This window comes from Platichthys flesus, chromosome 2 (genome assembly GCF_949316205.1).
Source record: "Platichthys flesus chromosome 2, fPlaFle2.1, whole genome shotgun sequence".
Lineage (NCBI taxonomy): Eukaryota > Metazoa > Chordata > Actinopteri > Pleuronectiformes > Pleuronectidae > Platichthys > Platichthys flesus.
In genome coordinates, this window is record NC_084946.1 from 26,490,663 (window position 1) to 26,510,787 (window position 20,125).

Consider the following 20,125-nt stretch of genomic DNA (forward strand, 5'->3'; position numbering starts at 1 on the left):
CACACTTTATCATACTAGAGCCCAAAAATATGGGTCTTTGGGGGCTGATGCCAATATTAGGGAGTTAAGAATTTCTGATATATACATAGAAAATGTCAATGATTCCTAAGAGGACATTATCAAACCCTTATGATAAAGAAATGTAAGTGGGGTTCAATGTTTTACGGTTTAAACCATAACCTTTCAATGAATATAAATGATAGACAAGAAATATATGGATCTTGAATTATAGAAGTCCTATTAAGCAACATGCCAATCAATATCTAATTTCAACCAGTATCTTCAGTTTTAACCAAACAAGACAGTGTTCTGCTTAAATGCATCATTGTTCATTTTGAACTGAGATTCCTCAGTTCTGGGATGTTGGCTGGAAAAAACAGGCATGTGAAGATGCCGGGTGTTTTTCACACTTTTCCTTAATTTGATAATTAATAATTTGCAGATTAATCTATAAAAGCAACTGGTGTAACCTTGCTTGGCCCTGTGGTGGACACAGGACTGTTATCATCTGTTAGCAGTTTGCTCAGTGCACCGATATCACAGCCTTTGCAGACCATTTGTTGACCAAGCACATTCCACTAGTGTGTGTATGTGTGTGTGTGAGAGAGTGCATGTGTGTGTTCACGTGCACCTGTGTTTTGACAGCTGCCTCCTCGTGCACTATTCTCTCCCTCCAGCTTCTTCAGTCTGTCAGCTGCTGAGTGTGTGACAAAGACAAAAGAAGAACTGGATTTAAGAAAGGACACACACACCTACACACACTGTTACACTCTTTGTGTTGATAAATCCTTTCAGCATAGAAAACCCTTAATTGTTTTCTTCAGCCTCTCACAAACACCCACAGGGAGACTCAGTGTGTGCACATATGGGTGCATGCATGTGTCTCTGTGTGTTGGAACCGGTCTGGTGGGTCTCTCTGGGTTCTGTGGTTGGTTGCCATGGTTAAAGTCGCGTTCTCATCTTTCTGGAAAACACGTCAAGTTTGAAGTTTGTTTCTCAGGAAAGACCGACCGACCGGAGAGAGGTTGGGCACGTCGGTGGGTTTGTACAGATCACTCAAGAGCGTCTCCCTGTCACCATGTGTCAAAACGTGTTCCACTGCAGTTTATCTCTGTTCTTAAGCCTCAGAGACCGACTCTGCTCTCATGCTGTGGCTGTGTGGGCAAGTGTGTGATCACAGCGAGAGCAACAAGGCCCCTAAAAACATCCAGAGCAGGTTATCTGCTCAGGGTTAGCTGCTTAGCATCGTAGCTTCAGGTTGTGAAATAAAAGAGTAGTGGTGAAATAGCAGACTAATAAAGAGTGTGGATTATAATCCTGATGATACACTGACCGTATGTGACTTTATGTATCCGCAACACTCAAAACCAGATATGTGACCAGTGAAGGAAACTGTAGACGTCAGTGATAGTTGGAACAGAACCAGATCTAAAATTAAATCTTCAATAAATCCTGTCGCAATCAGCTGATTGTGAAAGCAGGGTCCACTTTGTCTCCTCTCTGGTGATTCCTCATGACCGGTTTCCCCGGCAGCCGAGGAACTGTTGACGTCTTGTGCATCATGTGGCTTTCAAAGCAGACACGCAAACACACACAGACACGCAAACACACACAGACACAGATCACAAGACGGCTCACTGGGTGCTGACTTTATCTAGTTTCCTAAGGTCAGCTCCATGTGTCAGTTTGCTGCAGAATGTGCAGAAACGAGGATCCTGGAATCTGTTTGCTCCCTCCTGACCGACTGATTGACTGGTCTGCTGGTCACTTAATCAATATAAAGAGAGAGAGAGGGGGTTGGGGGCTGGTTTTGTCGCAGACTGGAAGTCAGTTTGGTTTTTATGCACAATAAGAATTCTATAATGGTTTTTAAGGGCACCTTCACCCTTGAAGTCCACAAGGAATCCCTCAGACTGACTCTACAGTGATCAGAAGGTGGTGATCAGAAGTAACATCGAGAAGCTACCGTCCGAGCCCTTTGAGAGATTTGCTGTGTGTGTGTTGTTTTTACTTCTACTGCAGAGGAATAAATCAAGTCCATGAGTTCGGGATCGTTTCACAAACTACTGCCTATTAGGCTCACTAATGCCATGATGCCCCCACCAGCTACGTGTGTGAGAGGCACAAACTGGAACTAGGGCAGCGAGTGCTCGGCTTTTCATAATTTCATAAAAAAAAAAAAAAATGTGTTGCTAGTCTTTGAGGAGAAAACTGTACCTGCACATGAACTCCACATTAGGGAAAAAGTATTCTTGCAGTGAACAGACGCTCATTTGCAGATGTTCACATTCAGGGAGACGCCAGGGAGTCGACTCAGAGGAAAAGTAAACACAGGAACAACCTGGGAGCAGAGAAAACGACAAATGAACACACACAAGCAGACAGACACACACTCACAAGCGTTTCTGAAAGGGCCACATTATGAACGGTGAGGAGGAGGTGGAAGCTGGAAAGTTTGGGTTCAGGAGGAGAGGGAACAGTTCTCTCTCTGTCCATCGGCCCTTGTGTTGTTGGAAAAGGGAGGTTAATGATAAACGAGTGGAAGGACTTTTCATTCTCCTTCCGTCCAGAGACGTTTGTGGGTAATCTTATTCATATTATCAATTATTCATATCTTTAACATGTTTTCTGTGTGTATCTGTGAAAGCAGTTTCTTCATCAGTACGTGTCACTAAAGCTCTCGAGTGGCAGCAGAGTATTTTCATGGCGGCAGGTTTCAGGAGCCCTGTGGCCTGTTTGAACTCTAGTAGCGCTGTGTGGCAACGTTTGTGTTTGATGCAAGTGCTGTGGAAGCCGGTGCACAATCACGCGTGAGACCTGACTCATGTTCCTGCCAGTGGCTTCGTCAACAGGAAGCGTTGCCAGGTGAAGCAGTGAAACAGGAATCAAGTGGGAGAACGTGGAGTGAAACAATGCAGTTCCCCATAGAAAGACATAAAAGATCTGCTTTGCCAACTGTTTTATGAGGAAGTGTTTGCAGTCGAGAGATATTCCTGTCTGTGTCGGTCGTCCACAATCTTTTGATCGTGCAGTGTAGTCAGAAGAGACTCGGCAGGAAACCAAAGATCAACTGTCCCACGTCTCTTTTTGATCGTGTAGAAATAGTTTGCAGATGAACATCACATTAAAACCAGATCGAAACCAAATCGGAGAATCGAAAACAAACTGCCACCCGTACAGAGTGTGTCTGATCTTGTCAGGTTACATTTTTCTCCGAAGTCATCTCCACTCGACTCTGAAATCCATTGAACATGTCTGAACACAAATACGACAAACGCTCACAGTGCTCAGAACCTGGGTACACAACACATCTACACAACCCTACACACTCTGACTGTCACATATGTTGTGATTCATGTGCTGCCAAATGAAGAATGACTAATCTATATCCTATAGGACAGGGCTGGGCACTATAATCACAAAGATGTTGTTTTGGTTTTATGCTGAAGTCAACAACACTGATGTAAATATTATTTGAGAGTAAAGGATCATTCTGGTTTAGTGCAGCTGTTATAGTGTCTGTTCTGAACCTGCCTGTTGGGGATGGGATGTTTTCTTGGCCTGGTATCACCTTTTCTTACTGAAACTGTAGAAGTGACCTGTAGTTATTAAGCAGCAGCTAATACAACCCTCTTGCTGGACTCAGTCCACAGAACCTGAAGCTGTTTGACCTCCTGCTGCAAGAGGAGCTGTTCATCTGTTTATTCAAAGTTCAGTGAAGCTCAGCTCAGTTTGCAGAAACTCAAACTGGATTAAAGATTCAAAGTTTAAGGAAATTGAACGCACCATGTGTCCTAATCACACTCAACTTATCACGGCCCGTCCTTGGGCCTTTGGCAACACGCATGGCGAGCGTGAAGCTGCTGAATGGTTCTTTAGAAATGTGAGCCACCGATAGACTGACTGACATTTCTGCAATCATGGAATAGTTTAGTGACGCCTTGTCCCCATCTCTGACGGAAAGAAACAAAAGCGCAAGACAGTGAAGAGTCTCTTTATTACCCTCCCTGTTGTAAACGTCCATCACAGTTTACTGCTTCAACTTTGAACCCAGAGAGAAACTCCGAGACTGATCCAGAGTGTAGATGTCTTGTAAGACTCTGGTGCTGAGGGAGGGGGGGGTATGGACCTGGACCCTCTGTGTTGATGTCTCTCTTATAAACCCACTCGCTAGGCAGTCTCGACCAAGTCTCAGTCAAACCTGACATCCACAGACACACTAATGACTTCAGATCAAACCAGACAGGGTTTTGAAACAGTCTCTCCAAACGTTGCACGAGAGACTTTTGGAACATCTCCTCCATCCTGATTTAGAAGTCTCTGAGGACGCAGCATTAAAGACTTTAAACATTCTCTGTGCTCAGAGTTTTAAGTGCAAAGGGGAGGGAAAGGCAAATACAGCAAACACACCTCGCCACACCTTAACGATTTACCCAAGCTGCATACCTGAGTGTGTGTGAGAGTGTGTGTGGGAGTGTGTCCACATATCTGCACATGTTCGTGTGGCTGTAGCTGATAATTACTGTTTTGTTATCTGAGGAGTCCCAACATGATGGAAGAGGAAAGGAAAAGGGGATGGATTAAAATGCAGAGAGAGAGAGGGGGGGGGGGGGAGAGGACGGTTAGAGGACATAGAGGGAATGAGAGAGGGAGGAGAGGAGGTACAGATGCAGATGGAGAGAGGGAGGGAGGAAGGAAAAAGAGAGAGAACTCCTGCTACGTTGACAGAGAGGGGAGCAGGGAGGGAAGGAAGGAGTGAATGTATAAAATGAGTCGGTGTTTAAAGTCAGTCCAGGTTTCACTCTGACATCACTGGAGATGGCGGATGAACACACACCTGATCGTTCACTGCTTGTTGCTTACTTTATATAACTCAGCCGTGAGTCAGCACTGCAGCCTGTGTGTGTCTGTGTGTGTCTTTGTGTGTGCGCATGCGTGTGTGTGTGCGCATGCTTGTGTTCTCTCCCCATGCAGCTCTCAGATTGAGATATTCAAGTGACGCTAAGTGAGTCAGTGTGAACTCAGACTGTTCAGTGTAAATCTGCTGTGTCACTTTGTTCCTTCACAGAACAGAATGTGTGTGTGTGTGTGTACATTTGTTTCACACAAAAGATATACACTCAATTTAAAGTGAATCCTGCTACTTTAATGCTTAAAACATCTGAAAGTACGCTGCTCATCCATTGGTTTGTGTGTTTGTTATGTCATAATGTGTTTGATTAGAACATATTAGGAGTTGTTTGTGTGCTTGCTTGCACGCTATCACAATACTTATTATTGTCCCAAGAAGTGTATCAGTGTGTGTGTGTGTGAAAATGTTGTGGCATCTTATTAACTGGGGCTTGTTATGAAATGAACTGATCTCTTACATCAATCATTAAAGTATTGAGACATGTACACACACACACACATTGTTTCCAAACACATTACAACACTCATAGATCTTAATCAGATTGATTTTCTCAATAATACCACTTTATGAAGCAATGATAGCCCACACACACACACACACACACACCCCCCCCCCCCCCACCCACCCACACAAACAAACGCAGTAATTGTTTCAGCCCGAATGTGTTCACAAGCAAATATTTCTTGACGATGCAAACACCTATTAGACCCAGTTATCTCAAAATACATTTTAATTTGTAGTTTCATTACTTCAAAGTGAGTTGTATGTTGAAAAATATATTGTTTTCAACACCAATTGTGGGTTCTTTTCAAAGTAAAACTCATCATCTGAATGTTGTGTTGTTTTTCCAGGTGCCACGAAGGAGATCGGCTCGGCCCTGACCAGGATGTGTATGAGACACCGCAGCATCGAGTCCAAACTCAAACTGTTCACTACGTAAGACACACACACACACACACACACACACACACAGACACAGACACAGACACAGTAGCAATGCATTTGTTATCTGTAAGCGAAGCAGGTGAAGGTGAGAATGATTGCGTGTTGACAACTCATCACACTGTGGGAACTTGACTCCACAATTACCCATAAGTAACGTACGCTCATTATACATGACAGTGACAGAGTGTGTGTGGGAGACAGACACACACACACACACACACAGGGAAGAGTGTGCAGGAGTCGCAGGTTGTCCTGAATTCACTTGTCAGTACTGTCTGTCATTAGAGAAACACACATACACATTTAATTGGGTCACTTGAACAACAGCTCTGTCACAGACTTGATGTCTACAACATCTGCTTCAGTTGAACATGTTTTATATGTGTTAGCATTGAGATCATCAGTTGTGTTGTGTTGTGTTGGATGAACTTACTTTTTAAACTGAACAGCTTCATATTGTGCGTCTGGTTTTCTGCCTCCCTCTCGTCAATAAGTCGGACGAAGAACCATAAACACGTCGTGGTTTCCAGACGTCCACAGTCTAATCCCGTTAACCTGAATCACTGATTTGTTGTCAAACAGTGTAAATTATAGTTATTATCCAAACTGTGTTGTTGTAGATTCCACTGCCGAGTCCTCTCCTCAACTTTGTCCTCCTCTGCTCTCAACTTTATTCACACATGCAAGTCAGCACATGCTGACTTATGGGGACACTGTGGAAACACATTAGATCAAATGTGTTACACAGGTGCATTGTACAGTTGTGACAGAAATTACTGCAAATGATTACACTACCTGAGTTACTAGTAGAGCACATACCTCAGCTTATGGCTCTTAAATTTCACAATGCACTAATTTATACACTCATATAAAGCAGTTCTGTAAAAAATGCCTTGTTTTCCATCAACATCCATGAATTTTTATCTGAGAAATCAGTGAAAAGGTCTCAACTTATCTCCTCTAAAAGAAAGATCCACACCAACATTTAATGGGCTCTTCCTGACTCGACTTTAATCTTTATTACAAGCAAACAAACAAACAGACGGGGGGTGGGGGGGAAGAGAATGTAACCTCCTTGACGGGGATAACGAATGACATCAGATTCTTACTCGACCTGCCAGGGAATAATGAGCTCATATTCTACTCAAACTCAGGTTTATAGGATTAATTAAACACAAAGGGCTTAACTTTAATGACTGAGACTCTTCATCTCTTTATCTTTTCTCTCAGGGCTCTCTCAGAAAGTCTCATCACTCCGCTGGAGTTGAAGATGGAGGAGTGGAAGAAAGCGGCCAGTCAGCTGGACAAAGATCACGGCAAAGGTATGAAACATGCTTACACATGCTCACGCAGAAAACCTGCAGAGACAAACACACTCTCCTCACTCTCTGCACGTTTTTCTTTTTATTTAAGAGTATAAAAAAGCCCGGGCAGACATCAAGAAGAAGTCGTCAGACACCATCAAGCTGCAGAAGAAGGTGAAAAAGGGTAAGAAGAACGTCGGTCTCCTCCAGCCTTTGCTTCATCTCACAATCACGAGCTTGTCCGCTGCACAACGCAACACAAAATCCTCACTCCACTTATTGTATTAGTCAAAAGCAAACAGAATGAAGAGGAGAGTAGATTATCTGCTCAGCTGAAGAACTCTGAGCTAGTTTACTTCAGAGGAGGAAGCCACCTGCTGAATATAAAAACCCCCTTCCACAGAGTGAGATAATCCTCCTCAGCAGACACAAGGCGTGTGATTGATCCTGTCCTCACTGTGCTGAGATAAGTGTTTTCAGATCTCCTCTGTGTTACGCCATGCTCTGCCTCCTGTCTGTCACCCAACACCCAGAGGGGAGAAACAATCCCCCTGGAACATGCGTCCTCCCTAACTTCACTGCCACAGCTCCAGGTTTTATGTAGTTTTCTTCATCATGAGAGTTGGTAACTTCATACTGCTTGGTTTAACACTTTATCTGCACTTTAAAGATCAAAGCCTGAGTTCACCCTCCTGATATCGTGAAAGAATAGATTTTATTCATCTGCTTCATGCATGTAGTGGTAAATATTCCACACTTCACTCCCTCTCGATACAGATTTGTCTAATGTTGTGTTAGTGTAAACTGATGAAGCCATTTTACAAACATGAGTAACAGGATGTTTTCAGATACGGTGACAGGGCTCTCCTCAAGGAAACAATGGAGGTTAAAATTCATTCATGAGAACAGTGGCTTCCTGCTTGGATAACGAAATGAAGGTGTAAGAGAATATATCTGAAGGGTTTACAAGATAGGGAAGAAGATGAAATACTACATCTCTGACTTTTCTCAATTTAAAAACTAGATAATATAAGTTGTTCTTTTTAACAGAAGCTTATTTTTTATGTATAATGTCTTTGAATCATTCCATGGCATAGCATGGAAACGCCTGAAAACGTGTACAAACAAACACACACAAATCAAAATGATACCTTCACGTCTTTATACAAATCTCCTCACTGTCGTCCATCTCAACAAAACCAACACACAAGTGCACAGACACAGAAATAGACCATACGCACACACACACAGTCTAACACACAGTCTCATTTCAGACCCGCCCATGGTAAACAGAGATGTCTGATGTGGGCTTAACATCTCCGAACATGTTTTCTGCTGTGTGCCTCTTTTTCCTTCCTCCAGTCTCCTTCTTCTTTTCTCCTTTTCACTCTCTTTTCTCTCCTTCAGTCCACCAGCATAAAATAATTCAGAAATTGATTGAAATGTTTGTTCAACAACTTGGATCTCTCGTTTTCAAAGTTTCTACCATGTTTAGTATTAGTTATTATGAAGCTACTCAAAATATAATCATACATTTTAAGCATTCAACCAGATCTTTAGCATGTTAAGTTTAAATTCACAGTATATTAAACTCATGAGGGAATAAAAACCACAGCATCCAGAGGATCAGGATACCAACCATCTGAATTTGTTCTTGGTTGTGTATCATGTTTTCAGTAAAGTCATCTTCTGAGATGTGGGAATATAGACGCACCACCATAAATCTGACAGGACATATGGGACGAGGTTGAACAGGCTATAAACAAGTAAATGAATCCAGTTGATTTAAAACACTCATATCTGGAGGTCGGCCTGAGGGCGAGGACATCTGAAGGGTTAGCAGTCCTCCCTCGTCGCACACGACAACTGTAGGAAGACGATTACACAACGAGTGAAGGTTAGAGCACAACATTGGTCTGTGAACTGTGATGGATGTTTACTGCACATTCTCTTTAAGTCTGTCCCATTGAAGCTCAGGTGTTGACTTGGTGAGCAACATTTAATACGTGGGGTTCAAATCTGCAGAATTAGAACCCGTGTGCCACAGGACGGTGAGGAAGCAAACAAAATAGATGCAAAGAAAGACACAGCCACGACTTCACAAACACACAACCATGAGAACCTTCTCCTGCAGTGTACTAAAACCGTTTCTGTACACTCACAGTATAATTATCCCTGTTGTACAGTGGTGTGCGTGTGTGTGTGTGCGCTGCATATAATAAGTAAGGACAGACAGACGGACCAAACTGCTGCTGGTAAAAGGAAACTACTCCTCGCAAACGTCTGGTTATTTTCAACCTACAACTTTTTGTGTGCAGACACATATTACACACATGATGTTGTGGTATCACAGTCTCACTTACAACAAAATAGACTGAACTTTATCAGTTGTTTGGATGAAGGTATTTCCTGGAAACTCAGGTTTTGGCCGCAGCACTGAAATAATCTTCCTGTCTTTCTTTTCTCAGTTCACTTCATTCAATTCTTTCTCCTTCTGTCGACTGCTGCAAAAATATAATCTACTGGAATGGAAAGAGAAACGCTGTAACCCTAAACATCTGCTCCTTCACTAATCATCCCATATGATTTTCTCTGTGTGTGCATGTGTGCCTGCTCTGTCATTATGTGGTGCGTAACCACTTCAGATAGGGAATCTCTAACCGCTCAGATACAGAGTCAGAGACGGATGAACCGAGGAGAGGCAAATGAAAGGCAGACGTAAAGGTGCTGCTGGTTATCCCGTCTTTTGTCGGGATGTGAAACGAGACGCTGTCACGCTTTGAAGGGTTCATGTATAGGAAGCTCTGTCCTGGGATGACACCGAGAGGAACAGGCTGATCTCACGATGATTGTCACGGTTTTGTGCAAAGTCTAAACAAAGAAGCTCTAATCAAAACACATTCGATATATAAAAGAGGAATTAACAAGTGTTTTAAGCTCATTTTGAAACTAAAAGGACTAAAACAAGACTGTGGAACGAGGGAGGAATAAACACATGAGCTGCTTTCAGACATCAGTGAACTCCAGAAAACGTCCAAGTGGACACATGTGAGAATACAGCGGGAAAATGTCCGAGGAATTAACACCAAGAGGAATGTGTTGATGAGGATTCCAACACGAGACGTGTACCAGCCGGACGATTGACAAGACGTCATCAGATCTTAAGCTTTTCAATGTTCCAGACATTTTACATCTACAATAACTCAGAACAACTCACTGGACTGGAGGAAAGGAAACACTTGAAAAACACATGTCTCCTTTAAATGAGGAGTGAAGATGAGAGTGAGGAGCAGGCGGAGGAGGTGAAGCTTGTAAAATGATCTCATTTGAATCTGGAAGCAGTTTTTGCATACAGCTGCCTCGAGTCTCGACCTGCCTCAGAGAGCGAGAGCCGGGTCACATGGAACACCTGAACCCAGCTACCTGGCCTCCTGTTGATGACATCATCAGTGTGTGACACACACGGTCTAGACTGCTGCATGAATAAGACTTTTCAGCGACAGCAGCTCGACACAGAGACTGTGAGAGCTCGGCTATTTGAGGAAGTTAGTCACGGTGATGAACCACAGGCGTCAGCAGAAAGTCAACAATCCATGACAGCTGTTTGTGATCCTCTGGAACATAACGTAGATCATCACTTAAAGTCATCACTGGTAGATGTGGTCAGGGACCCACTGGGTTCCATCCCTGCACTTGAGTCATTGGGTCTTGTTGTTCTTTCTTTGTTTGAGCCGAACACATTTGGATTAAGTTTAATTACCTCTGCTAATGAGTTCATGTTGCCGTTTGTCTGTTTGTCAGCAGAATTACTCAAACACGTAAACACCAATATCCATAAAATGTTGTAGACACAAGGATAAATTATGAAATTAGGATTGTTTGTTAGGATAACATTGGGGGAGGCTGTTAGCATCCTCCAAACACCGCTCTAGTTATTCTTATGTCCTTATTACTTCTTCACATGCTCTATCATTACGTCTTCATAGATTCACAGATCGATATTTAATCGTCTGCAGAACCTACTGGTCCCAATCAGATAACCTAACCCCTGTAGCTGAACACGTCATGAACACAGTGACAGTTAGATTCCCTCTGAAACCAGATGTTGGAAAAATCATCACATCGTGTACAGGATCCTCAGCCCCAGCAAACCAAACCTCATCCTTCTCCCTCTCTCAGCGGCTCGTTAACAGTGTCGGTGATTCCTCATTTTACTCAGCCCGAGGCTACAGTACCTGTGTGCAGAGGAATGTAAACAAACTGGTTTATCGCTGCAGAACATGCAGCTACGGAGGCCCTCGACTATATGAGCGGTTGTAACTGCTGGTTTCACTCTTCATTCCTCCAGTCTATCTGCACCTGCTCTGTGGTGGTTTTAAACCATTAGGAAAATGATTTGTGGTGAACATGTTCCAGTTCCCTCACCCGGGATCATTTCGTGGTGCTGGTTAGTTTTTGGATTAACTTAGTTTCCATCAAATGGGAAGAATTAGGGACTATTTTCCACAGCGGATAAACCCATAAACTCATTTGGTGCTGAAGTGAATATTCTTGATGCAGGAAGGTTTATTAAGATTATGTGGGATTGAGTCCAAGATAATCTGTGTGTGTGTTGATGACGACACGTCAGTTTGTGTCATAGATGTGTTCCTGATAGATTTTACACTATTGAGCTCTAGAGAAATAGATAATGATCGACTCAAGAAGTAGAGCGGAACGCCCACTATTTGGAGGGTCAGCGGTTCGATACCAGGCTTGTCCGGTCAATGGGCCGAAGTTTAAGACAACAAATGGCTCCTAATAGATGTGTCAGCAGCATGTGAGTGAGAGGCTGATGAGGCAGATAAAGCAGTGAACAGTTGTGTACAATATGATAAGACTTATTTTATTTTCTCATTAGGATAAATACAAAACCTGTGACAAAGTTATTATTTTGAACTGTGAGCTGGAAAATGACAAACATGATCTTCTAAACAAATACAGAAGCTGCTGTTTGATTCACAGACTCTCTCCCTGAAGTTCAGTCTTCATCCTCAGCGATGGGAAAAGGTTCCTCTCGCCACACTAACTCCTCCCAGTTACTTTTGTCTGATTAAATAGAATTAAATTAGGATTAAGTAACTTGGATTTGGGCTGACACTGCTCATCACGTCTGTTGGCTTCTCCGTTGCCTCTGTATGATTTCCTGCAGAGTCAGATGCATCTGAGCTTTGGGAACAAGGCCGACATAATCGCCCCCTGATCCCAGTCTCCAAGTCAGAGCGTGATAATTAAGGTAACGTCCATATAATGACGGGTAAAGCTGGAGATCCTGTTTAGAAACAAACACGAGAAAGTTTTACAGCTGGTGAGAATCTGCTGCATGTGAACTGTGTTTCACCTTTTACAGAGTGAGGGAGTTGAGTCCGTGCAGGACAGAGCTTCTGACTTCAGGTCCTTGTGTTTTCGTGGGGGGGGGGGGCAGGCAGGCAGAAGGGCAGAGCCTTGAAGAAACAGTCTGACAGCGCGTCTGTGTTTCCACACCGGCCCGACATCCGGCAAACCCACAGCTCGCCGACACTGAGCTTCTGTTCCCGATGTGGAAATAACCCTCTGTCCTCCCTGTGCTCTCACTCACCTGAGTGAACAGGCTGTGTTTGGGTTGAGCTTTATGACACAACGTCTGTAGTGTGTGTCTGTGTGTGTGTGTGTGTGGGGGTGTGTGGTTGTGGAAACGGCTTCTCACTGTTTGGAACAGGATTTACTGTCCGAAGCCGCGGCTTTTTCAGCTCTGTGCTCTCGTGACTTTCACAGAGACAGATTTGTGTTTCTCACGTTGGCTGGAGAAGTATCTCAAATGTGAAACCAGGAGAAAGTTCTGGAAGAATCTGGGATTTCAGATGCTTAATGTGAGTCCGTTCAGTTAATGAAGCAAAAATATCCTCGACATCACTTCGGCCATATCTTGCATTTGAAACCAGAATCTGCACAGTAGCAACCAGGGGGTGGAGCCATGATATCGAGGTCCCACTGATACACACACTCGACCAATCACAAGTCAGTGGCGGCTGTCAATCATGACGTTTCCTCCTGTTTTTAAAGCATCAAATAACAAATTAAAACCAAACTTATTAGAAACACGACCACTTGATGAGAACAACCTAAACCTTTGAGAATATACTGCTCACATGTGAAATATTAAAGGTGTCAAATGTATAAAGATTACAGTATTCCTTATAGTAAATGTAGTGAACTGAAAGTATAAATTAGCATTAGATTCACTACAAACCCCTTCATTTAATTATTAAACTGAATATGATAGAAAATAAACCCTGCAGCTGGTTCTGTGCTTTGTTCTTCAACTCCTCTGCATTGATGGAAATCTTTGCTCCCTCACTCCCACCCTCCACCACCTCTGGACTTATTTTTACATTCAGTGGGCGTTTCCCCCCGCCGGGTGGTCCTCAGGTCGGAGCTGTGTGTGTCTGCTCTGTACCTGCAGATCCTCGCCCACCAGGCTCAGGTCGGATCAGCACTCGACCGCACGGGTTCCTCATTGGCTTTGTCAGATGGTTAGAAAACAGGATTTCTCACATTTAGCGACTCCGTCTGTTGTATTAAACCAGTCTGTATAGAATGGGATTATTACTAAAGTCCTGTTGGAGCCACAGACACCAGATTTTTCCCCTTTTTGTCAGACAGCTTTATTTATTGACGCCTCCTGGATGTGAAGAGGATTTCAAAAAAAAAAATATAAAAAATAGGGTTCAGAAACAAATGACTCTTAAAAAACCTATCAACTTGTTGAAACCCTGAATTATATTAAATCTCCGTTTTGAGTTGTGGACACAGAAGCAGGATTTAGTGACATCACTAGTTTGGGAGCCAATCATGCTTCAATATGCAGCTTTGACATGTGTGATGTGGAAAAGCGAAGCCTCCAGTGGACAGACACAAAGAATAGAGTTGTGTTCAGCAGTTAAGGATCCATAGAATAATAGTTCTGATGTCGGTTGGTGTCTTTAGGATTTTTAATATCTGCACACAGATTATTTCCTGACATATTCTGTCAAAATTCAGCCGTGTAAAGATGTTTGTGGAGAGAAAAGGTCTTTTACAGGAACATGTTCACACTCTCAGTTACACACATTCACACCGGGAAGCTTCCAATACGACACAAGCAGCGGAAAAATGATGCAAAGGGAGCAACCTTCTCTTCCACCTTACCAATCCACCTTCATCCCACTGATCTCAGGATTGAATCCGCTAGTTACAGTCAAGGTTCTTGGTCTTTAACACTGAAAACGTTTGATAGATAAACTTGTACGACCAGCTGGAGTCACAAGGACTGTGTTGAATTTGGGATGAAAGAGCCACAAAATACTTTGTCTAGAAATCAGAAGTGTCCTCTGGTTGTTTTTGTGAAAGTGGTTTCTGTCTGAGAAAGTCTGGAGGTTTTAGGAAGCGGTGAACTGGGTTTCAGGTCAGGATTACACCAGTCCAGTAAACAATGTAGTAAATCACATCAGACACGGTAAAAATGTCTCATCTCTGCTTCTCTTTCCTAAATTCTAACTTTCTTTCCTACTTTCCAATCTCTGGTAGTTTTCCTTACGTTTAAATTATCAACAAGATATGAATATGCAGGAGATTTGGTGTTAAATCACAGAAATGCTTCAGACTCAGACAGGAGGTCAGACAGCACATGTGGGACAAACAGCTGATGCTTCTGATACATGAGGAGGTATTCTGACCCCTGCTGGTAGAAACTCAGTGTGGCAGTCTGAGTCTGTGTGTTGATGATGACTGACACTATTGTATATGTATTGTTTGTATGTGTGTATATGTAAAAAAAGACAAATCCTACAAGGTACTCTTTTTAGCAGGGTGGTACATGTTGAAACTGGATTATCTCCAACTATCCAACTTTATATTTACTTTCATCCATTTTTATCTGGGTAATATTCAGAGTAAGTACTTCATATTTTGTCTTTTCTATCGATCATAGAAGAGTTCAGTAACACCTACCTCACTCGCTTGCTGAATCTTGAAGTTCAGGGACATGCAACTCACGGGTTTTCACTTCAGCCCCCCCCCGGTCAGCTTCCTAACATCAGTTCCTCTTGTGTTGTGTTTCTGTAGGGAAGGACCAGGCGCGGGGACAGCTGGACTGCGCTCTGCAGGACGTCAACGAGCGTTACGCTGTCCTGGAGGAAACGGAGAACCGAGCCGTGTGCAGGGCGCTGATAGAGGAGAGGGCCCGCTACTGCAACTTTGTCACCATGCTGAAACCTGTCCTGGTCAGTCCTGTGTGTGTGTCTGTCTGTGTGTGGATTCAAATCCACCAATACAAGTCTGAGGCAGCCTTTGAAGCCTTTTATTCAACTGTCATCATCAACATCATTGTGTGTGTGTGTAGGACCATGAGATCAACATGCTGGGAGAGGTGACCCACCTCCAGACCATCCTGGGAGATCTGATGAACCTGACAGCTGAGCCCAATAAACTTCCTCCAGCCAGCGAGCAGGTCATCTCAGACCTGAAAGGTTCTGACTTCAACTACAGCTACCAGACACCTCCAGCTTCTCCCAGTGGCACACTGTCCAGGAAGAGCAGCATCAGCAGGTAATGCGCGCACACACACACACACACACACACACACACACACACACACACACACACACACACACACACAAATATAAACTCAAACAATGACAGACTAATGCAAAGGAAGATTAAGGAAATATAGTTTAAAACAAAAAACGTCTCACAATAGTAATTTTAAAGCAAACCGAATGAATGAAGACAGTCATGAAAAACTGAAAACACTTTCTTTCTTCTTATTTGATTGACATGTCAGAGTCTGGCTGTATTTTCACTCACAGCTGCAGCTAAAGATTTTTTTACTTTTGATAATTCTGCCATCATTGTCTTATTTTCCCTTTTGGTTGATCTATGAATTGTTGAAAGATTACTTCAGTTTATTATCACAACAGTCACTGATTGAGGAACTGACCAATTGTTGCAGCGCTTCTGTCAATTCATTAAGTTTCATGTTTGTGTTTTCATGTTTGTGTGTTTTCAGTAACTACCAGTCTGGATCGGTGAGACACGTTCCCTCACTGGACTCCATCAGCTGTGCTGTGGATGGAGTACACATCCAGGTAACACACACTCACACTCTCACACACACTCACTCCATATACTGATTTACAGTTCAGTGTCTGACCTCGTCAGGATCTCAAAGCTACAGTAAATGTACAGGACATACTGAAATGTTCTTGTTAGCTCTTTCCATCGGTTCAGCCCCAGTTCCAGTGGAGAGAGATGTAATGGTCAAAGTCCTCGTAAGGGGGAAAGAGTTTTCTCCACACACACACACACACACACACACACACACACACACACACACACACACACACACACACACACACACACACACACACACACACACACACACACAACACACTCTCACACACACTGCTCTAACCTCTCCTGTGTGTAGCGATGCTCCTCCCCCTATCTGCGGATTGGCTGCGATGAAGGTGGGCGGTCCCTCAGCGAAGGGAACTCCCCTTCTCACCTCGGCCGTCAGGGCAGCCGTGGGCGATATGGTTACCCTGCTGGGCATGGCCATCAGGCCACGCTGAGCCGCGTTAGCCGCAGGGATTTGACCACAGTGAGAAAAAAAACTACAACTATTACCCCCCCGACCTGGAGTGCCGTCCTGTGTCCTTGCCGTGTTGTGTGTGAATCTTCCTCCACCTCACCTCATCTCCAGCTGTTCCCTGGTGTTTTCCAGCTGCTCACACGAGAAGAGATTTCATTCTCGTTCTCTGATTCCACTTTTTGTTTCATCCATTCCAAATGTCTGAGATTGAACCACATTTATATATATATATATATATATACCAGCGCCAGCTTCATCCTGTGTTGTTATTTGAAACTTCCACCTTGAAGTCATTCCACAGAACGTTTGTGTGCATGTACAGTGATTGGTGCTGTTGGTGAGTGCACATGTATTAATGGTAATTTACCTCTTTACTTGTTTTATTCTACCGTCTGTACCCGTGAGTCTTTGTGTTTGACGGTTTAGTCTTGTCTTCCTTTTTGGAAAAAGCTCAAAGCAGCAAAGTCTCAGGTTTTAAACCTGTAGCCGCCATTTTTTTTAAGCTCTTCACTACATTCAACTTCCTGTTTGCGTTCACCTCATCTTCCCCTGCCGACCTGACCTCCAGATACCTCGTCACGTCGCCCTCTCCTGTTACCCTCTGTGTGGTGGAGATTTGGTGTAGTGCTCCTTTACAGTGGTGTCATGTTGGTGTCATGTTGGTGTCATGTTGGTGTCGTGGCGTCTCGTCAGTGGTCATGTGATTACTGAAAGTTTCCTTTTCAAACCGAGATAGAAAACGTGATTGTTTGATGATGGAAATCTGATTGTGCTTTTAAATTGAAGAGTTTATTTTCAGATCCAACTCAATAATTAAGATCAAGATTCAAAACTCACATCAATATTGTTGAGTCAGGGATTTGAAATGATAATTTGTATTTTATGTTTATTTTTTAACAAACAAAAACAATGAGAAGCAATGATTGCTCCTATTGAACTATTGTCTTTATCTCCAAAACCCAATAGATCATATTTATTTGTTTCATAGAGCTCAGGTGGAAAAACTTAAGTGACCTGTTGTTTTAAAGATCTGTGAAGAACATAGAGTTCAGAGAATAGAGACGTTGGCCGTCCTTAACTTCCCTAAATATATTTTAGCCTTTTTTAAACTCAAGCTTCACTTTGGATCCAAACTCCTCGGGTTACATCTGGTTGTTTGTCATCAGCAGTTTTCTCTTCAGGAGGAAACATCTCTGTTCTGCACTTTCTGTTATTAGTGTGGAAGCAGCCATGGTTTCTATCAGCTGTTTAAAACCCCTAACTTTAACTTTAAGTGCAGAGCTGGGATGCAAATAGGTTAAAGTTTGAATAGATGTATTAATTAAAGATAATTTACCTGCTAACCTCTTAAATAATTAATAAAAAATAATCAGACACTTGATACTTAATGAGGGACGTCTGTAAAGCCTCTATGTTATGAGACTCGTGACTTGAGTGTCTGCACCGACTGTTTGTGTTGATTCACTGACTGACTGGTTTCTTTATTACAGGACACACTGGGATCCAACAATCAGCTGGCTGCTGGGGGAAGTAGAGGCCCGGAGAACGGGCTGTTGGCTCCACCACACAGCGTCTACGGAGAGAGAACACGAGCCATGTCTGCATCTGGGAGGGTAAATCACACACACACACAGACTCACACAGACTCACACAGACTCACACAGACTCACACACTCACTGCAGTGGTGTTAATGGTGTGAGGAATAAAACATTAGGAGATTATACGAAGTGTCTTAAGGTTTTGCCAAAATGACCAGAGTAAATTTCATACACCTGATTTAGAAATGCATATCAGCCACTTGAGGGCAGCAGGAGACCAGAGAAGAAGAAAACCTCTGATCTCCTCTCCTTGTTTCCTTTGCCCTCTGGTCTCATCTCCTCCTCTCCTTGTTTCCTTTGGCCCTCTGGTCTCATCTCCTCCTCTCCTTGTTTCCTTTCGTCCTCTGGTCTCATCTCCTCCTCTCCTTGTTTCCTATGGCCCTCTGGTCTCATCTCCTCCTCTCCTTGTTTCCTTTGGCCCTCTGGTCTCATCTCCTCCTCTCCTTGTTTTCACTCTTACACTCATCTGCTTCTTTCCTCTCTCTATTCAAGTCCTCCTCATCTCCTTCTGTCCTTGTTTCACCTCCTTCTCCTTTCCCCTCTGCCCCACGTTTCCTTTCCTTTCGCTTACTCTCTCCTTGTTTCCACGTCTCGTTTTCTTCTCCTCCTTCTGTGTTTCTCTCTCCAAATAGAATCATATTTAGGAAAAGTGTAAATCTAAAGTTTTAATTACAAACTAATAAAATAAAACCCGTCTCGTTCTCTCAGTCTTGCTCGGCCCGGGATCAGCTGGCGTTGACCCTGGGTGCGTTGAATTCGGACGCCCCGAGGAGCAGCCGGGACTCTCTGCACTGCTCCAGCGGCTACAGCACCCAGACCACCACCCCGTCCTGCTCCGAGGACACCATCCACTCACACAGTACGTTGGCTCTCCTCTGGTGTTGTCCTCGTATTTCCTGTTTTTGTTTGGATGAAGCTTCTGTGTGTCAGTTCCTCTCTGGTTTTCTCGGTTAAACTTCCTTCCTTGTCTTCCAGCTGTAAAGAGAGATCCTCCCCTCTATGGTAGGTCTCTGTCTACCTGTCCCTTCATCTGTCTGTCTGTCTGCCTTCTTGCCTGCGTGTCTCCGAGCTAGGGTCTGACTGCATGTCCTCAACATCCGCATGCAGCATGGCACCGCTCTATTGAACCTTTTGAGTTTTCATTTTTCACAACTTCAATTATTTGTGATCTGCAGAGATCAATTAGAGCGTCTTTGAAAACACTTGTTTGAAATAGCTGCCAAATCATGAAAGAAGTTTTTTAGCCCTAATCATCATCATTTAATTCTGATATCTACCTATAAAATACAATACTTATTTGTATTGGTACTAAAATGTGTGTACCTGGTAGTTTTAAGGAAAGGTGGAAAATCCCTGCACTCTGATCTTGTTATCCTCGTTGCATGCCTCCTCTTTTCCTTCCTGAGATATTAGTCATAATCATAAGTAGTAATTACTAAGGGGTGTGTGTGTCTGTCAAAATAAGCTTGTCAAACTTGTCCAAAGTTGTGTCCCCAGTTGGGAACAAGCTTATTTTTAGATCAGTGGTTAAAAGAAAGTGATAGCATGTCTATGTAATGTCCTCGAGAGGGACATGTGACCCCCTGAATGTCTTTCTGGTTGTAAGGATAATTTTTGGGCTGAGGACAAATAGTGTGCGTCTGATTATGTCAATAAGTTTCCTCACAACTATAGACAGACCAACATGTGTGTGTTTGACCCTTTTAAACAGCAGGA

The 20,125-nt window shown here is 43.3% G+C and overlaps 1 protein-coding gene across 2 annotated transcripts in view; it reads left to right on the forward strand.

Annotated features, from left to right (window-relative positions):
* Nucleotides 1-20,125, forward strand: part of mtss1 (MTSS I-BAR domain containing 1) — a 43,383-nt gene that overhangs the window by 18,975 nt on the left and 4,283 nt on the right. Inside the window, exons 4-12 of one of the 2 annotated variants that reach the window (XM_062409080.1) lie at nucleotides 5,764-5,848; nucleotides 7,088-7,179; nucleotides 7,271-7,345; nucleotides 15,283-15,440; nucleotides 15,560-15,765; nucleotides 16,226-16,304; nucleotides 18,301-18,423; nucleotides 19,118-19,268; nucleotides 19,385-19,411. In XM_062409080.1, the coding sequence (XP_062265064.1) occupies nucleotides 5,764-5,848; nucleotides 7,088-7,179; nucleotides 7,271-7,345; nucleotides 15,283-15,440; nucleotides 15,560-15,765; nucleotides 16,226-16,304; nucleotides 18,301-18,423; nucleotides 19,118-19,268; nucleotides 19,385-19,411 (996 nt within the window). The remainder of the gene's footprint in view (nucleotides 1-5,763; nucleotides 5,849-7,087; nucleotides 7,180-7,270; nucleotides 7,346-15,282; nucleotides 15,441-15,559; nucleotides 15,766-16,225; nucleotides 16,305-18,300; nucleotides 18,424-19,117; nucleotides 19,269-19,384; nucleotides 19,412-20,125) is intronic. The other variant, XM_062409081.1, reaches the window with a different exon arrangement.